Genomic DNA, 20,246 nt, shown 5'->3' with positions numbered 1-20,246 from the left:
ACAAAACCATGTTACAATGCAAGGGTTGCAAATTAGTTTATTATTTTGCACATAAGTTAAATACTGAGCCGTTTTTTTATATAGCATACAAATATTTAATAGCTTTATGTTTACACAGAAAGTTAAAGTTGATGTAGGACATGCTCCAACTATAAATATATCTCCCCCTCCAATGCAACATGGTTTTGCCAAGGTGCAAAGTTACTTATTTTTCTTTCTTTACTTTCTTTAATGATTCAGAGTCCCTATGTCTAAGTAAACCTAAAGCTATACTGGCATGTTAACTAATAAAATGGTCCAAATAGCAGTAATAATCATCTAGTATTAACAGACAAAAAACTAAAACTCCGAATACATGATAACATTTATTTTACTGCTACATTAGATCCCATTAAGATAATCTCACTATTTGCCTTTGACTATCCACTGTTCTTCATAAACTTTTGAGCTAAAGTTCCCAGTAAATCATTTTGTTATCTTCTGTGACTTTTTATGGTAGTTTATGAGAGAAAAAAAATCTTAAGGGTAGTTGTGTTTTAAGAGGAGTCTATGTTGTTAAAATATGTATCTGTAGATTCAGAGCAGTGTCATTTTACATTTATTTTCTTTATCCTCTTCGGCTGTTAACTTTCAGGTTAGATGTTCTTGTGATGCTAGGTTTTTGATGTGTGTTTTGTTTATATAATAATTCAAATACAGTTCTTGGATCACAGACATATTTTGATGTATGCCATTGGTATCAGTAATGCTAGTATAGGAATTTTTTATTTATTACCAGTTATTTCTATAGCATCATCATATTACAAAGTATTGTGTAGAGAATATTTAATTATTCACATAAGTCACTGCTCCATTGGAGCTTACGGTCTAAGGGCTAGATTTACTAAGCTGCGGGTTTGAAAAAGTGGGGATGTTGCCTATAGCAACCAATCAGATTCTAGCTGTCATTTAGTAGAAGGTACTAAATAAATGAAAGCTAGAATCTGATTGGTTGCTATAGGAAACATCCCCACTTTTTCAAACCCGCAGCTTAGTAAATCTAGCCCTAAATTAGATTCCACACACAAGTCCGATTTTGTTAGCAGCCGGTTAACCTTCCAGATTTTTTGGGATTGGGGGAGGAACCCACGTGAACATGGCAAGAACATACAAGCTCCTCACTGGTTGGGGCCTAGTTGGAATCAAACTCATTGCTAAGTCTTGTACTGTGCTGCTCAAAAGAAAGTTAGTGTCGTTGTACATTATTGTTGATTTTGTATTGTTTTAGTAGCAATATCGTATATAGGTAATGGGCAAAAAACATGGAAATACTTATATGTGTCACTTAATACAGCTTTGGGATGCCACATGTGGCCAGTACGACTTTTATAGCAATGACATTGAGTCTATCAATGTCTGAAATTGTGCAGGTGAGATGCAGCACCATTCTTACACAAGCAAGTCACTCAATTGACGCCTAGCTGATGGTGGTGGAAAATGCTGTCTCAGGCATGGGATATTCCAGAATATCCCATGAATGCTTGATTTGGTTCTGACTGAGAGAGCAATGGCCTTTGGTTAACATCAGTGTCATGCTCATCAAACCATTAAGCAACCACACAAGCACTGTGAATGGTGGCATTGTCATCATAGGCTTTTTTCATTTATCACTGTGCGTGATAATATTGTTATATTACACTGCCTTCTTTTATAGAGTTTTTATTCTTTTACTAAATTGGTACCATTGGCATCTATAAGTGAGTCACTTTTTTGTATAATGTATATGTATTATTTTATATCTACAAGTTTATTCTTGTTGTATATATGTATCAAGACAGACACTTGTTCATCCGTCAATAGAGAGATTGATTTAATATTTATATATATATATACTAATGTATGTGAATAAGGTGAATACCAATCATTTTGAGTGAACATGTAGTGCTGTTTATCTCTTAGTAGTTTTATTCATATTCATATATGAAAGGGCTACTGTGCCTCTTTGTTGACAGCTGGTCTTTGCTCATTTTGATTGGTGGATCACTGTCAGGGTGTTTCCTTTGTGTGTTTCATTCTATTTTGATTACAATAGGAAAGCAATTCTCAAAAGCAGCTGGGAGATGTGATGTGTTTTGTGTAGATTTAATATGTAGACAGTTTTCCATTGTTCCTTTTTTAACATTTAGCTGACCTTTAAACATTTTACTGCCGCACTTTCTTTATACTCACAGTTCCCGTTCCTGGGCTGGTAGCAGCAAGTACATAATATATTATTTTAATTACTCATTTTATTACACGTGATCTGTTTACTATTGAGAGGGCAAAAAAAAACAAAGAAAAACATAACTATGGAAAATATTGAATATATAGTTTGCTTCTTTAAACAAAAGCATAAAACACATGTTTGCAAGTATTCACCATTTTATTATTGATACATTAAAACGTGGAGAATCAGCTTATAGGAATTTCCATGAGTTAGGCAGTTCGACTGACCTTTCTGTAAGTACCAGATCTACTTCTTACTTTATGGAGGATATCACTTACTTCTGTAAAATATATAGCCTATCAATTAACTAGAAACCAGTACCTTGTCAGTGTAGATCATAACGTTTCCCAGTAAAGTCACTTATTCCTAATTAATTGATTGGCTGTACTCCTTTGTGCAGATGTCCTGCAACTTATTCAACCCTGTATGATAATCCAGAAATATTTACATATAAAGACACAAAACAGCACTCTTACTGCCTGTTTATGCACAATACTAACTGAACTGTCAGACTCTGTCATCACAGCAATCATTAGAGTAACAATCATTGGAATGGATAGTCACTAAACAAGAAGATGACTTACCTCTACACTGGTTTCTCATCCCTATCCTTTAGCAAAGTGTGAATTAAATAATTCACCATAGTATATGGTACTATTTTGGTACAGAATGTACTATTTTGTTCTACCTGCATTCCAATTTTATCACCATTTGCGATATCTATATTTCCATTTAGTTTACATCTCGTTTATATACACATATGTAAAGCACAAGGCTTTACAATGTATCTTATGGTTTAGCTGATAGGTGCCGGAATAACTAAATTAAAGCTCACTGGTTAAATAATAAAGAACATGTTCGTGGTACAAACCCTAATTGATGCTTATTCTATATTGTGGTTTGAAATGTGCAGCTCATGCTCACACAGTTTGCTTTTGATGTCCGCATTTAAATTAATGTTTTTAAATATGCTTCTTTTTAGGTATAATTTATATAATATTTTTAAATTTAAAAGTATTTCAGTTTTGTAAAATTTGAATAGTTTTGTTCTTGAAGTTTGCATTTTACGTTCGCATTCGAGTATACTTGCCAACTCCCGAAATCCGGGTAGGACTCCCAGTAGAGCAGGCAATTCTCCCGCATCCTGCCCACTGCCTAGTGAATGGAGCCTTGATGGTGATTCACTGCAAATCGTTTCATTTTGGGCTCCCCTGCGACAAAATTACATTTTCGTAGCGAGGGTGGCGCAATTGATTGCGCCCGCTCTCGACACGCCCCCTGACCGGGATCTGACTTTTACTTATTAAAGTTGGCAATTATGCGTTTGAGTTTCACCATTTGAACATGTTTGAGCCAGTTCGCACAAGTACCATCTGGCTGGAACATGTTTAAACCTGTTCAACTACATCCATTATTTGTTCCGGTTTTAGAAAGCTTCCAGCTGGTTTGAGCTTCTCTACTCTTACAAAGTAAGTATAGATGTAGTGCTGCACCCATGTACTGTTATATGTAATAATCACAAATTGTATGCTTAGGTAGAGTAATGCGGCCATCTACTGTGTGCTCTCTTAAAGGGTCTGATGCCTACATATGAATGACTGTACAGCTGTAACCTAACTTCCACTTAAAACAAGCCACCCATATTCTTTCTTGGACAACCAACAAGAAGTTCTTTCCAGCATGCTACAATACACAAATTGCCAGTGCAAACCCAATCTTGCCTCCCGCTGTAGCGTCGTTCACCTGACATCAGGGGAAAAAACTGCTATCATGAATAGCAAGTTATGCTGATAGTTCAACTTCCATGACATCAGGTATGACACAGTGATGGGAGGTTGGACTCATATTGCGGTCTTTGATGATTAATCAGCAAATGTAAAATAATTTAGTACTTTTTAATTCAGCATAGATTAGTTTTATATATCAGTGTTTATTTTAAAAATACATATAAAATCAAATGCTCAACATATAAAACAGCCAAATCAAGAAATACCATATGTCAATTAGGTGCAGTTCTTAATATATCCTGACTTAAAAGTATATCGATATACCATTACTTCTTTAATCAACCTCAGTTTATAAGTAGTAGTTCTGCAATTAATCCACTTCTGATGGTACCAATGGGTAAGCTGTGAGATCTCAGGCCACCTGACAAATACCAAATACGCAATCAGAACTCAAAACACAGTGCTGGAAGTTGTAATGTCGTTTTATCACATACACACAAATTTATGGGTAAATGAGTTCATGAAAGTGATGTATTCCAATTAAAAAGCATTTATTAAAACATATCCAAATGAAATAAAAATTCCAAACAATTATAAAATAACAAATTACTCTAGTTCTCAAAAGTCCAAATCAGTGGCTCCACAAATATAATATTTCTGATAGATGTACATTGGTATTTATATATTTATTTGATTATAATAATATTGTCTTACAGTCAAGTTCAATCAGACACAATTCATAATGTCGGATATATTATTCTTTTAAATCCTCCATAGGTCTTGATCTAAGCATTGGAAGGTAGTTACTTCACATGATCAATACATTCTGGTGGTTACATCAACACCCACTCAAAATTTAAAAGAATAATATATTGACATTAAGAACTGTGTCTGATTGAAATTGACTTTGAGATAATATTATTGTCTCGCACTAGAACTTCCAGCTCTGTGTTTTGTGTTTTAATTGCTTTATTGACTGACAGCATACAGGCTCTCCCACAGCTGCAGGAATTTGGGTGCAGAAGGTTTTAATCGTGACCTCTATGATCATAGTTTCCAGCACAAAGGATTTAGATTACTGTAAACACCAAATACGATATATAAGAACTGCACCTGACTGACATATGGTATTTCGAAAAAGCAAAAAGTACTGCTATGTAAAGTTTAGGTTTTGCATATATCAGTAATCTGCAATTTTAAAAGTAAAAACATTAAATATAGGCATTTTCTTAGATAAATTCCTAGCTAGGTTAAGTGGCATACTATATATAAAGTTGTGGATGTAAGGAGTAACTCCTTAAGTCGTCTAGTAGAACGGAATACAAATGTGGTAACAGAAAATTTCGTAGCTGTAAAAAATCAAAACCCAATTCATCAGCCGAGGCACTTTTTGTAAATCATTTGTTTCAATCACTTGCTTGTCTGTATATAACAACAATGTGAAATTTATAGCTGTGAAATGTTTAAGTGGTCATGCACTGTTAAAACTATTAATATAAGTCACTTCACAGCGTATTAATACAGATAAAAGAAACACATTTGTGAAACATTTACAAAACTCTATAAATAATTAATTTATTTGATTCATAGAAATTGTATCATGCTAGAAAAATGTGCTTGGCTTCCTAAAGTGTCAAGCCATATATAGTCCTAAAACTTGGTATACATGAATGAATGCATACGTAAAATATATGCTAACAAAATGGTCAGACATATAATAGTCATGAAAGTGTGGACTTAAGACGAAAAATTTGAGCAATCTTTGTTTACTATAGAAACATGCCTTTAATTACTCATAAGCGCAAGAGGTCTAAATATTCTCATACTTATACTGTGATTAAAAAAGTAAAATATTCAAGTAAGGGATGGCTGAGATCATTACATAAAAACACTTGGAACTGCTTCTTACTCCCTTGTCTCCGCTTGCAAAAACTTGCCATATCTTAATGTGTATTTGTAGATATTGGCTGCATTAGCCGTCTCTTTAGTTTGGAGTTTAGCCTTTAGGGCAATGCATTGATGGTGTATTTTTTTTTTTTATATTTGTTTCTGTTATCTACACCCATAATGAAAGTCTGAGCTGTCACATATGTAATTCAATGTTGGAATAAACTTTACAAAATTAAATAACACATGTATACAATTACTGTGCCCATAACTATCACAAAGCTCACCCTGCATTCTAATATCTAATCAGCCTATCATGTGGCAGCAACTTAACGCATAAGAGCATGCAGACATGGTAAAGAGGTTCAGTTGTTGTTCAGACCAAACAGCAGATTAAAATGATTGTTGGTGCAGATGGATGTTTCAGTATCTCAGAAACTGCTTATCTCTTGGGATTTTCAAGGTCAACAGTCTCTAGAGTTTAAAGACAATGGTAATCAGTTCTGTGGGAGAAAATGCATTATTAGTGAAAGGGATCAGAGGAGAATGGCCAGACTGCTGACATGAGGTGGTATTGAGTAGAGTATCTCTGAATGCACCTAAAACCTTATGGTGGATGGGTTACAGCAGCAGAAGACTACAGTGGCTTCCACTCCTGTTAGCTAAGAACAGGAAACTGAGGCTACTGTGGGCACAGGCTCATCAAAACTGGACAGTTGGAAAAATGTCACCTGGTCTGAGCAATCTCGATTTCTGTTGTGACATGTAGAGGATAGGGTCAGAAATTGGCATAAACAACATGAATCCATGGTTCCATCCTGCCTTGTGTCAACAGTGCAGGCTGGTATGGGTGGGGAATGTTTTCTTACAATACATTAGGCCTTATAATACCAGTTGAGCATTGTTTAAATGCCAAAGCCTACCTGAGAATTGTTGCTGATCATATGCACAGTCTACCCATCTTCTAAAGGCTACTTCTAAAGGGATAACATGCAAGGTCACAAAGCACACATCATCTTAAACTGATTCCACGAATATGACAATGAGTTTGGTGTACTCCAATGGTTTCTACAATCACCAGATCTCAATAAATTACAGCGCCTTAGGGATCTGGTGGAAAGAGAGATTTACAGCATAAATGTACATATTGTATATTCGAACAATGAGAAATAGGTGGTGCAAAACGTGTAATACTTTTATTAAATCCAAAGCGAGGAAGTTCTTTACTGCATCCAAGTTTGGTTTATGTCCAAAAGACTGCAATTGGTCCTCATGTGGGGATAATCTAGACCATTGGTTAAATGGACATTTATATGTTTATTATATGACTGAACTTGCATATATATATATATATATATATATATAATATATATATATTTTTTTATATATATATATATATATATATATATATATATATATATATGTATATATATATATATATATATATATATATATATATATATATATATATATATATATATATATTTATTTATACACATACATATCCAATACAGTTCATGTATACACAAAAAGCCAGCCACATATACATTGTGATAATGGGAACTTCTTTTATCCAGTCAGCATTCAAAATCAGTAGTTGAAATAATAGAAACAAAGGTAACACAGACAGCGACTGCTTAGATCTGAAAGGATCTTTGTCTACCTTGCCACCTCTTTTTATAGGTTTTCTGCTGGTGTGTCAGGCGGCTTGTCAAACAGCCACGTAATAAATCGGATGTTTTGTATTCTTATCATGTTAGAAATCGGAAAGGTGATTTGTAACGTGTTGCTTTCTAAACCGGTGCTTTTCCAGCAGTTTTCCAGTGGTTTTGCCTTTAGTAATTTGACAGTTGCAATACCGCCTAAAAACCTCCTTTTGCTAGAATTGTTGAAATCAGAGATCAGTCTAGTATCATTTATATTGTGATCTTTTTACAGAAGAAAAAGGGAACCGAGATGTTCCAACAACCAGTTTTATCCAAAAGCTGCTAAAACTGTAATTTAATACACTATTAAATAAGACATATTGTTACACACTTAGCCTAATATGCTTCAATCCCATTTCTAGAAAAGAAGCACAGCTTGATGAAGAGGGGCAGTTCCTGGTGAGAATAATTTATGATGACTCCAAAACCTATGACCTTGTATCAGCAGCAAGCAAAGTGCTCAGTAAGTAACATGGATACTTCTGTAAAACTGTGATAACTGTTTCAGGAAGTTTAAAAAGGAAGGCAAGTCATGTACATGACTTTTACATCTATTTTTAACCTTGTGCGTACCTGATGTTTGTTTGTGGAATATAATTGTAAATTATTTTTTATGTTCCTTTTAATGAGGCAACATTACAAGTACTGTGTTTGGTGATTGGGTGGCCATGAATTCTAAGTAACAATCCTGACCTTACTGAAATCTGAAGTCATCATTGACAGCGAATATTGAGTTGAGCATATCAGCTATAGCCAACTGTGGCTAGAACTTCCACACAGGGCAGCCTTTCCCATTGGGCACGCTGGGCAACTGCCCAGGGGCCCCATGGACATAGGGGCCCCTTAGCCAGGGCTTTGAACAGAGAAACCCCAAATCTTACCTTTTTGCAGTCACACGGCGGCAATCCAGCTGCCTCCCTCTTCCCCTCCGCCCTCCTGCGCTTGCACTGAATATTGGGCGTGACGTCATCATGCCTGACATTTTCAGTGACGAGCGCATTGAGAGGAGCCACAGCGCAAAGGACAAGCAAGCGATGAAGAAAGAATACAGAACAGACGAAAAAAGAAGAGAATAAGGCAATAGAAGGGTAAGTGAAAGTGGACAAATAGGAGAATAATGGAGGGCACAGTATCTGATACACGGGCAGGGGGAGATCAGAAGAATGATGAAAGTGGACAAATAGGAGAATAATGGAGGGCACAGTATCTGATACAGGGGGCAGGGGGACACCAGAAGAATGATGAAAGTGGACAAATGGGAGAATAATGGAGGGCACAGTATCTGATACAGGGGCAGGGAGAGACCAGAAGAATGATGAAAGTGGACAAATAGGAGAATAATGGAGGGCACCGTGTCTGATACAGGGGCAGGGGGAGACCAGAAGAATGATGAAAGGGGCAAATAGGAGAATAATGGAGGGCACAGTGTCTGATACAGGGGCAGGGGGAGACCAGAAGAATGATGAAAGGGACAAATGGGAGAATAATGGAGGGCACAGTATCTGATACAGGGGCAGGGGGAGACCAGAAGAATGATGGAAGGGACAAATAGGAGAATAATGAAGGGCACAGTGTCTGATATAGGGGGCAGGGGAGACCAGAAGAATGATGAAAGGGGCAAATAGGAGAATAATGGAGGGCATAGTGTCTGATACAGGGGCAGGGGGAGACCAGAAGAATGATGAAAGGGACAAATAGGAGAATAATGGAGGGCACAGTGTCTGATACAGGGGCAGGGGGAGACCAGAAGAATGATGAAAGGGCCAAATAGGAGAATAATGGAGGGCACCGTGTCTGATACAGGGGCAGACCAGAAGCATGATGAAGGGTGGATAAACAGAAAAAACGTTTATATGGCTTAATCTCTGTAATGCAGCATGTTTTTCAATGTTTAAACACCGACTTTATAATCAAGTAACAATAAATATAAACTTAATTTTATCGATAATTTACATTTTTATTCCTGTGTGTGGTTGTGTTGGTAGGGCCCCAGTGCACTGCTTTGCCCGGGGTCCCGTAATGTTGTTAAGATAGCCCTGCCTCCACAGTATGCATAAAGTGCTTTGAAGGCGTTAATTAAGCTCAGGCCACTCAGAACTCTGCTTTCAGCCTGCATGGAAACTGATTGCTGGGTTATAAACTGTTCAACAAATATTAAATGTAATTTCCAGTACATATGATAGAAAGAGAGGGAAAGACCTTGTTTTCAGGCGCACGTCTGTGGTCAGCTGTTCAGTGGTGAAAAATGAAATGATGAAAAGTTTTGACAGTCTGCCTGAGACTAACAAGAAATTTAAATTTACCATCACCTCACATGAGAGGAGAAAATCTTGTGCTTATAGTTTTAATAACATTGGCTACGACACTGTACTAACAAACTCGCTTTGTGCCTGACGACAGATGTATTCTTTGTTATGGCAACGGCTGGAATGTTCCGTCTTCTGAAACAGTTATCCCTGCCCTAATGTCACATTGTTTCTTGACTTGATACTATACTGTATACAAGTTGTAGGCATGTCTTACTGTTGTCATTATACAGTATATGATGCCATTACTATAAAAGGATAAACTTCCTGATTTGTGTGTTTTACTCTTTTTTTCATCTAACCTCACCGCATTGGGAATTGGCCTGTATAAAATGCAAATTAAGCTAACTTGTTTTCTCTTCTCAATTGTTATGCAGATCTCAATGCCGGGGATATTCTGCAAATGTTTGGAAATATGTTTTTTGTTTTTTGCCAAGAATCTGGTTATGACACAATCCTTCGTGTACTTGGATCAAATGTCAGAGAATTTTTGCAGGTCAGAAAACAATTTCTGTTTGGTTGCTAACAAACATTTCAAGAAACTTAACCAAACGTATTAAATGACAACAAACGCTAATTAGTGACAGTTATATCTGCATCTGTGTTTTATGTTTATATTGACCACAAATAAGAAATAAATAGCAACGCTTTTTTGTTTCTTAAACAAAAAAATCAATAACGGCTATGAAAAACAATATGACAGTCAGTGAATCACAATGCTGTTAAGAGATCTCTTGTGTGCTTTTAAAAAACAAATCAATTATGCTGAAATGTGAGCTCAAATGAATTGTGGGATATCTGTTAGTCATTTAATTGTGTCTGTGGTTAGAATAGTTTGTGGGATAAACATTAGCAGGCTTACTCCATGAAGAACTAAAAGAATACATGGATTAAACTATATATTTAAAGGTGTTTTCTTTGTTTGAAAGTGTTTACACATCCTCTTGGCACTATTCTAAACATCTCCTTACAATTGAAAGGAGGGGAAAAGGAAGAATTAGTGACAAAGTACCAAACCTGATTCAACCAGACCAATTTTTTTGTAAATTTTTCACCTATCTGCCAAACCTTGCTCCTATAATATCACAGACACATGTCTATTTCCACAAATCGGCATTGTTTCACCAAAACCTCATCCATTGGGAGGTATGAGACAAGTATAACAGTGGTCTCTCCACTGGGACCCTCACAGTTTGCATGATGAAACTGTCTCTTGAAACATATTGTTACTGTTGAGATTGTTAAAGGAGATCATTCTTAAAGCTTCGGGGTCAGACACAATATATGATTAGAGACTGTTGCTTGGATGTCTGCAACACTAATTCACTTCCGAGTAGACTCTCATTTGAACTTTTGCATGGGACCTGGAGGCTTTCAGAATGCTCTCCTGTAGGGTCCTCGTATAACCAAGTTCCGGATGAGAATACACATCGGGCAACCGGTGATCTAGTCTTATGGATATTGAACATTTTAATTATTGCATGTTTTAGTAGATATAAAAAGCAAAATATTTCCTATTGGTGCATTCTATGTCTTTATTATTATCACACTTTAACCTAATTCATCCAAAAATGTTTTGCAAAGATTGGACCAGTATTGCTACTGCAGCAAAGTGTGCATGTCCCTGACTCGCCAAAGGCCACATTAAATGCAAAGAAAACACACAGTGCTAAGGATGGTCAAACTATTAAATATTATAGTACCAACACAGAGAAAATAAAATAAATAAATATACACATTATTACCAATAAAAATAAACAAACAACAACTTTGTGCTGGTTACAATGTCATAAACATTCTGAGTATGGTCACATATAATGCAATGTTTATGATTTTCTGTTATCCACTATATCACACTGCTTCTCTGTATAATGTCCTTTTAACTAAATATCAGCTAATGATAAGCATGAGAGGATCACCACCATAATTTTTACTGTGTTGGTAGTTTAATATTTAAATGTTTATCCATCCTCAGCAGAGTGTCATTGTACAGTTCTTTCCTTTCCCATGCTGCCCATTGTTTAGGATTTATATCAGTATATGACTATATGTTGTTTAAATACATTTCTATGATTTGCTTTATATTTTCAGAATCTAGATGCTCTGCACGATCACCTGGGTACTATTTATCCAGGTATGCGTGCTCCATCATTTAGATGCACTGATGCAGAAAAGGGTAAAGGACTTATTTTACACTACTATTCAGAGAGAGAAGGACTGCAAGATATTGTTATTGGGATTATTAAAACGGTGGCACAGCAGATCCATGGAACAGAAATAGATATGAAGGTGAGTACTTGAAGTAGATGAGGATATTGGTATTTCAAAGCATTTTTCATAAATTGCATTAACACATTGTCAAAATTTTTATCTAGACACAATATTTATGCCATTTGGGTTTGTTCCAAACATACCACCTGAGACCTGCACCACTTCACCCCAACCTGCAACCATACTTCCCATCCCTTCCCAGTACAGACACTCCTATGTGCCACCACATCCTTCACACAGTCATTACATGAGGAGGTGCATGGAATCATACAATCCAATCCGTGTGCTCATGAAGTCATGGTAGAACAGAAGTATGCTAGTGAATGACTGTAGTAATAGAGGGTGTACGAGCGATAGGAAGGGGGATAATTCCTTTGCCGCTCCAGAACCTGTATTCCGATGGGCATGTGTGCCACTGCATACTTCATAATTTTGTTTCTGTATAAAGATTCTGGTGATGCTTAGAAGAAGTATTGGAGAGAGAGAGATGGTAAGGAGGGAGCAGACAGGCAACGAGCGATAGTTTACTGTGACACTATTGGTATGTAATACGGATGATTAAACAATGATAGAAAGCAATGTTCATGGCACACCAGCCATTTGATTTCTGACATTGTAGCTTTTATTAAATATCTTTATCAAGTACAAAAACATGTGCATCAGCTTTACAGCACATTAGGGGAACGGTATTAACCCTTGTGATGCATAATAAAGAACTTTGCAGCAGATAACATTGTAGAGCTGCACAGGACAGAGCACAGGAGCAGCAAGTGCTGTTTTGACACCCAAAAATGTATTTGAAAGCTCTGCATCTATTCTTATTCACAAATACATGTTTTTCAATGGCAAATACTCAACAAATAAGGCACAATGTGTATCTTGAAATAAAGGGGTTACAGTAGTGAAGGATAAACAGTATTTGATAGTGGGCAGTGTTCAGTGGTGATCTTACTTATTATTATTATAATATATTTATAAAGTGCTGACATACTACGCAACGCTGTACATTGGGGGCATCATGACAAACAAATAACATACAATAACATGAAACACAAGGTAAAGATGGCCCTGTCCAAAGGAGTTTACAATCTTAGAGGTTTTGGAGAAAGCAGAATAACAGTTGTAGGTAATAATGGGGAAGGTGTGTATTGTTATTAAGGCAGCAGCCAATAATAATGGAGTCCTTGATGGACTACCAGTGGTGCATCATGGGTGAAAGAAGGAGAGACAGCAGAAGGTGGAGACATGAAAGAAGAACCAGTCACTGTAGAAACCTTAAAATATTCAGCTGTTGTCAAGAATAACTGTTATTTACCATTTATAAGAATTGAACCTCCTTCCTTTTCTGGTTCTGGAGGCTTTTTGGGCCTGTATGTTCCTGTGCAGCTGGAGTTGGAAGGTGGGCACCCAACAGGTGTAAAACCTCTTCAAGTGGAATGTCTCTTCTTTCTGTTAGACATTGCTACACAGCTGATGATGGATTTAAAGGGTTAAATAACTCTGCTTGTTTTCTCCTGCTTTAGGAGGCTCTTCTTCAAATCATAAATTAGGGAAATTAATTATTTTAGAAAGATGAATCTGTTCTGTGATCATCCACACTTATGCAGGATCATTAATAATCCCTGACTGTTTAGACTGTATTCAGTACATTAACATGGCAGAAGAAAGAATATACATATATTTATCCAACAGGTAGAAGTAATGATTTTGTAGATAGGAAAGATATATTACACAGAATTATTAATCTACTCATTAAAGCTGTACTTCTATATTATCCATGTTGGCAGAGGTCTGTAGATCCTAGAACGTAGCTTTTTGGAAATTTGCTACTATTGTAGAAGTTCTACGTTTGTAAAAAATCTTTTCCACTGTAGAATAATGGACTTCTAACCCTTTCCAGACAAATGAGCAGCAACAATTGCTGCTCAGAGATTATTGCAGATGACTTTTCTCCTTATTATGGTGTTAACACAAACCTGGATGCTCCAGACTGAGCTGCCAAAGTTTCTGTTTTTATGAAGGTAGCACTTCCTCATGATCAAATAATGAAGTGCACTTGATAAGCAGCGACTGGTTCAAGTTATCTTCATAATTGATATGGAAGCTGTAAAGGTGTACTTACTATTTCACACAATCCAAAGACCTGCGCTCAAATACAAATGCACAAAACTGAATGTGATAGGGTTTGGAAAATAGCTCTTATTGTTATCAGCAGGAAAACTCTAAAATAACAGAATAAAATGCTAACAAGATGCAATTTTATGAACCTCTTGGAGGGGATGTCCAGGGAACAATTCTGGGGGGTAGTGACTACTTGATTTGTGTAATAATGGCCCCACCCCTTCTATGCACGATTTGCATCACCCCACAGTGTGGTTCACATCGAAACTCATCATCAAGGCCATACACACTTCAGAAGGAAGTAATGTGAGATCCGGGAGAATGTTCCCTCAAAAATTGGTAGCTAGGCAAGTATGAATGTAATAGATGTAGTTACCCTTAGTTGCAATATTGGCTCAAAATGCAGAAATACATTAAAACCGAAGCATATAATGTTTCTTAGCATTTCTGAAAGTACAAAGCTACAATTAACAGAAGCTGTCCACAATGTGTTTGGTCATCGGTTGCTTGGTACTCACAGCAACAAGTTGTAATGCAAAGGAATTTCCTCTTCTCATGAATCACAATAAATTAGTGTGTACCTTCACTCCGATAGAAGGAGACATTTCATAACCTCACAATCAGTGTGAGGTTACTGTATATTCACCAATGGGAACCTTCGAAAATCGATCAATATACACAGGTAGGGAGAGCTTGTAAGGTGAGATTCATATATTCCAATATATCCATAATGCAACTTACTTCTGAAAGACTTTTAAACATTGTCTGCTCGCTCTTCATATAAACATTGTCTGCTTGTTTTACTTTAACATTTTACCTACTCAGCACATAAATATATGCAGGTAATCTTACACTCTTATTACTAGTCTTACTAATTAATATTGACTTTTTAGCACCCATTATACTGCGCTTCTAACCCCCCTTCCAAACCACACACAGTTTCACCATATATGTCAGATCTTATTAGACATAAAGAAAGCAAGGTTAAATAAATAAATAAATGAAGTACAATAAAGTAAAATTATGAAGTTTCACTACATGGAGAGATTATATATATAAACTGTACAAGTTTACCTGTAAATGTCATCATATATATGTATTACAATATTCCTCAGATCGAAAATAACACCAGGCTGAACATAATTCTAAAAAGTATTGGCTGTGCAGTAGGACTTGGTGTAAATTTGAATCGATTTATCTATCTCTGTACAACCCATTTGTGTTCTGTACATACATAGGAAAAGATGCAGTAAAGTGTAATTACGTGAATATTTTGGGTCGGTGCATCCAAGATTTGTTCAGTTAAAAAACAGTAATATTTGGGTGAGACGTATGTCAGGTGTAACAAGTGTGTATACTTATGCGCCATGATAGCTTAAGAGATGTGGCTTGATAGTGTTAGCGCTAAAGTCACATTAATCTATTTATGCACAATATAATAATGTATCAAAGTGTCATATACACAAGATGGAACATTATATTCAATGTGTTATTAATAAATGCAAAAGTAAAATTTTCCATACACAATTTAATTAAATACAACCCCTCCATATATTGTTTACCCCATTAAATATCAAATGGGAATCTTCTTTCTTGCAGTTGTCCAAATGGAAATGCCAATTAAGTAATGTCAATAGACCACCACAACTTAACATATTGTAGCTACGATGCTAATGATATATGTACAACTCGAGGGGTCAATACATAACCAGCAAATCAGAAGCAGCTCGATAGAGCTGCTGAAAGTCATCATCATCATGGCATATCATTGCCAAATTCCCACACAACCAGCAAGTGATATGTCTGTTGTTTATTCGGTATATTTTTATTGGCTTTTTTAAGTCCTAATTTTATGGCCTAATTTTTAATTTTTATTTTTATTACACTGGGCATTTAAAGGCTGTTTGCTAAAGCAAGTAGAAAGAAGAAGGTATGTGACACGCCATATGACGCATATTTGAATACAATCTGGGCTAGTGCCAGTAATCTGTCACCATTGGATGTCACTATGTTTTAATAATGCTGTTATCATACTAAGGTTATTACTGTGATTCTATGCAATGGACTGCTGCTCATTTTTCACTTAGAAATTGTAATGTTGCTTCTATAAAGAAAGATTTTATAGTACCTCCAGGCTAGGTCATGGCATGAGAGAGTTGTGGAGGATTCACTTATGCTCCAAGGAGAGAAAGGGTTGGGCTAGAAGTAGGTGAGACATATGAGTTAAGGTCAAGGCCAGTATCTTAACAGCTCCACTAATATTCAAGCAATTCTAGAGATCAAAATGAGCCCTTATTGATTGCCAGTGAGTAACTGTCCTACAACTCATATTGTTATGTATGTAAGAAAATTTACATGTGTCATGATTTTCCTGTACCATGAAAAATAATACTGTGTATATGAGTTTTATTGAATACAGGTATGGTTTATTTTATCCAGAAACCCTTTATACAGAATGTTATAAAAACCGAAAAGAAGTAAAAGCATAAAAACATGCATTCTGGATATTAGATGCCACACCATAGAACAAAATAAAAAAAAAATCTTTCTTATTTGCTTAATCTTAGCTCCCTGTTGTTTGATTTGCTTAGGTCATTCAACAAAGGAATGAGGAGTGTGACCACACACAATTCTTGATAGAAGAAAAGGACTCCAAGGAGGAAGATTTCTATGAGGATCTGGACAGATTTGAGGAAAATGGGACTCAAGAATCCCGCATCAGTCCCTATACTTTCTGCAAAGCTTTCCCTTTTCATATAATGTTTGATAGAGACCTTGTTGTTACACAATGTGGAAATGCTATCTACAGAGTCCTGCCACAGGTAACTGTGTGATGTTCCTACATTAACATACTGTATGTTATTTGTTTTATGTGATTTAAATGTGATATCTGTAATAGCTTAGAGAAGAGGAAACCATAGCCAGCTTCCAAGCTACTAAAACTTTCTCTGCCAGTTTGCCAAGATGCTATACTTTAAAACAGCAGGTAATGACTATATGCGGAAAAATCAAATCCACAAGGTCTTAATCCTTAAGAGCCCTGCCCATTGTACCAAAAGAGCAAAAATAAAAAATAACACAAATACCAGGCCTGGTATGCTCTGGGATTGGGCATTCCATAGAGGCACCAGCACTGAGTTGACCAGCTTGGGGTTGGTCTCCTCATGCTCATGGTCTTCTTGTTATGGTGGAAACCATTCCAGGCTCTCTAGCGTAATGGCTGCTTGAGGATTATGGCAGTGGGTATGGTGCTTGCATTTTAGTTTTTCTTATTATTATTCCACAGTGCAGCATCTGTGGTCTGAGCAGTGGTAGCTGCCAATCACTTTTCAACCATGTGTGTTTTTTCTGCAGTGACTGACAGTTACCTCTGCGCAGACCAAAGATTTAATTATTGAAAGTATCTGTCCTTTAATGTAAACTGTGGTTCTTAGTGTGACCTCATATATTTACATATGTTCAATAGGAAAACCATGAAGTTAATGATAAGTAAAAAATAACAATGGAATGGTGTTTACCAATATTATTATTATTCATTATTATTAATTTTTATTTATAAGGTGCCACAAAGTATCCGTAGCGCCATACAAGGACAAACAATTGCACAGTACAAGGTGAAACAGCACAGTACAAGTAACAGTAAGCACTATAACTCTGGGGCGCAGGCTCAGCTAACGAGAGGGAGGGGAAAAGTCAGTACCGGCAGGTAACTTTGGCCCAAGAGGGTGGGCACGGATGACAGGTTAAGAGCCACTGAGGGGAGCGGAGAGAAGCGAGAGGAGACAGAGGGCAGAAGGGCCAAGAGGAGGAGAGCTGAGTAGCTGGAGAGCGCAGTTAAAAGTGATGGAAACAGGAGGTAGGAGAGGCCTGCTCAAAGGAGCGTACAATCTAAAGGGAGGGGAACAATATCATTACACACAGAGATATTGTACTTTATGTGATGGACAAAGTATTGTCCAGCATTAAAAGATAATATCAATTGCTGTAAATAAACCAATGCTAAACCCTTTGCCACTTGAAAAACAATCAGCCACAGTGTCTCCTTAGTATCAGGTGTTATATATAAGGTAAATGAGGGTCAAACAAGCCTGTCATTTTATGAGGTAAGCGATTTTTCCTTTTTTTGTTTGCAGATGGAGTTGTGCATCTTAGTATTCACAGACCAATAAAACTATTCACAATTGCCCATGAATAGATGAGCTTCACCATGCAAGTCTGGTATTGCTATTTGTGAATGACCCTTATAAAGGGGCTAGCTTGGCAGGGGGGCATCTGCCCTATGGCTGGTCCCATAGTGGGCTGCATTACCGGGCTATCTGCATTTTCTTCCTTTAATATGTTCCTGATAGGCTGCTGAGCCCAATCTCACACCCCTGGCTATCATTTGCCAGTCAACCCCCGCCCCTATATGTCTACTTACTGGACTCCTTTTTCAGCACATAAGAGTAGACATCAGTGTTTTGTAATACTTTTCATACTACATCCAGTCTCAATTTATTAGAGATCAATGCCTTTACAATAAAGCATTTCAGTTGTGTGCTAAAACAGTTATAATCATTATCAATATTTTTTCTCAACAATTTTACAGCTCCAGCCTGGAAATTGTAACCTGCTGTCAGTATTCTCTTTGGTACGACCACATATTGACATTAGCTTCCATGGGATCCTGTCTCACATCAACACTGTGTTTGTCCTAAGGAGTAAGGTAATTGCTAATTATTAAAGGTACAGGATAAGATTTGGGTAGGTAAACAATACAATAATGTGATTGCCAACATTCAACTAAGTAAAATTTTGGGGCACTAAATTTACAGACAATGTAAAATATGTTGTATTCTATCATTCAACCAGCTGACATAGCAGCAAAGTGTGTATTTTGCCTTGTTTCTATTTTTCAGTTTGTGTTCTGAGATGTCGAACGGAATTATGAATCAATTATACTTAGTAGTTTTTATTGGTGAATTTATGATGTCTTATAATTTATGTCTTTTTTTCCCTTGAACTATTATCAGAGTGATTTTTATTTATTTTGAGAATTCCAGTAATTACAAAATCGACACCATTCAACAAGATATTTCCTCATGCCAAGCTCCACACCCAGGGCCGTAACTAGGGCTGTGCGACAGGGGCGGCCGCCCAGGGCGCAACGCTGAAGGGGGGCGCAATTTAGGAATATTTTAGGTAAATTTGGTTAAAATTGAGGGCTAGGGGGGCGGCATTTGTCTTTCTCGCCCAGGGCACTAGAATTCTAAGTTACGGCTCTGTCCACACCATCCACCCACCTTCACCTACACTCCCCATTCCACCATTCATCTCATCATCTCACCCTACAACCTGTCCCCTTGACCGTATCCCCTCCCATCTTCTAAGCTCCCTCTCTTATACTGTATGCCCACCTCTTGCTCACCTCTTCAACCTGTCTTTCTCCAATGGCACATTTTCATTCTCCTTTAAACAAGCGCTCTTCTCACCAATTCTAAAGAAACCATCTCTCGATCCAACCTCCAACTACCACCCTATTTCTCTCCTCCCCTTTCCTACAAACTACTTGAGTGATTAGTGTACAAATGCCTGACTCACTATCTAACCTCTCACTCCATTCTTGACTCTCTGCAATTAGGCTTCAACCTCCAACAATCCACTGAAACAGCTCTCACAAAAGTGATCAATGATCTACTTACTGCAAAGTCTAATGGTAATCTCTACATACTCATTCTCCTGGATCTCACTGCTGCTTTTGACACTGTTGATCACCCTTTTCTCCTACACACCCTTCACTCCATTGGTCTTCTTTACTTTGTGACACAGTTATTTCCTGGTTCACTTCCTACCTATCAGACTGCTACTTTTAGTGTTTCTATCTCTGGCACATCCTGCCCTCCACTCCCACTATCTGTTGGGGTCCCACAAAGCTCTGTTCTTGACTCTTTACTTTTTTTCATCTTCTTTTGGGGCACTATTTCACTCATTCGTCTTCCAATAC

At 36.9% G+C, this 20,246-nt stretch overlaps 1 protein-coding gene across 1 annotated transcript in view; it reads left to right on the top strand.

Moving 5' to 3' along the window:
* The window catches only part of GUCY1B1 (guanylate cyclase 1 soluble subunit beta 1), a 65,863-nt gene that overhangs the window by 11,376 nt on the left and 34,241 nt on the right, over positions 1-20,246 (top strand). Inside the window, exons 3-7 of the mRNA XM_075198292.1 lie at positions 7,928-8,028; positions 10,249-10,367; positions 11,963-12,160; positions 16,855-17,085; positions 18,852-18,968. Of these exons, the coding sequence (XP_075054393.1) occupies positions 7,928-8,028; positions 10,249-10,367; positions 11,963-12,160; positions 16,855-17,085; positions 18,852-18,968 (766 nt within the window). The remainder of the gene's footprint in view (positions 1-7,927; positions 8,029-10,248; positions 10,368-11,962; positions 12,161-16,854; positions 17,086-18,851; positions 18,969-20,246) is intronic.

This window comes from Mixophyes fleayi, chromosome 1, assembly GCF_038048845.1.
Source record: "Mixophyes fleayi isolate aMixFle1 chromosome 1, aMixFle1.hap1, whole genome shotgun sequence".
Classification (NCBI taxonomy): Eukaryota; Metazoa; Chordata; class Amphibia; order Anura; family Limnodynastidae; genus Mixophyes; species Mixophyes fleayi.
The sequence above is the reverse complement of the archived record's forward strand: the minus strand, read 5'-3'. Positions and strand labels throughout refer to the sequence as shown.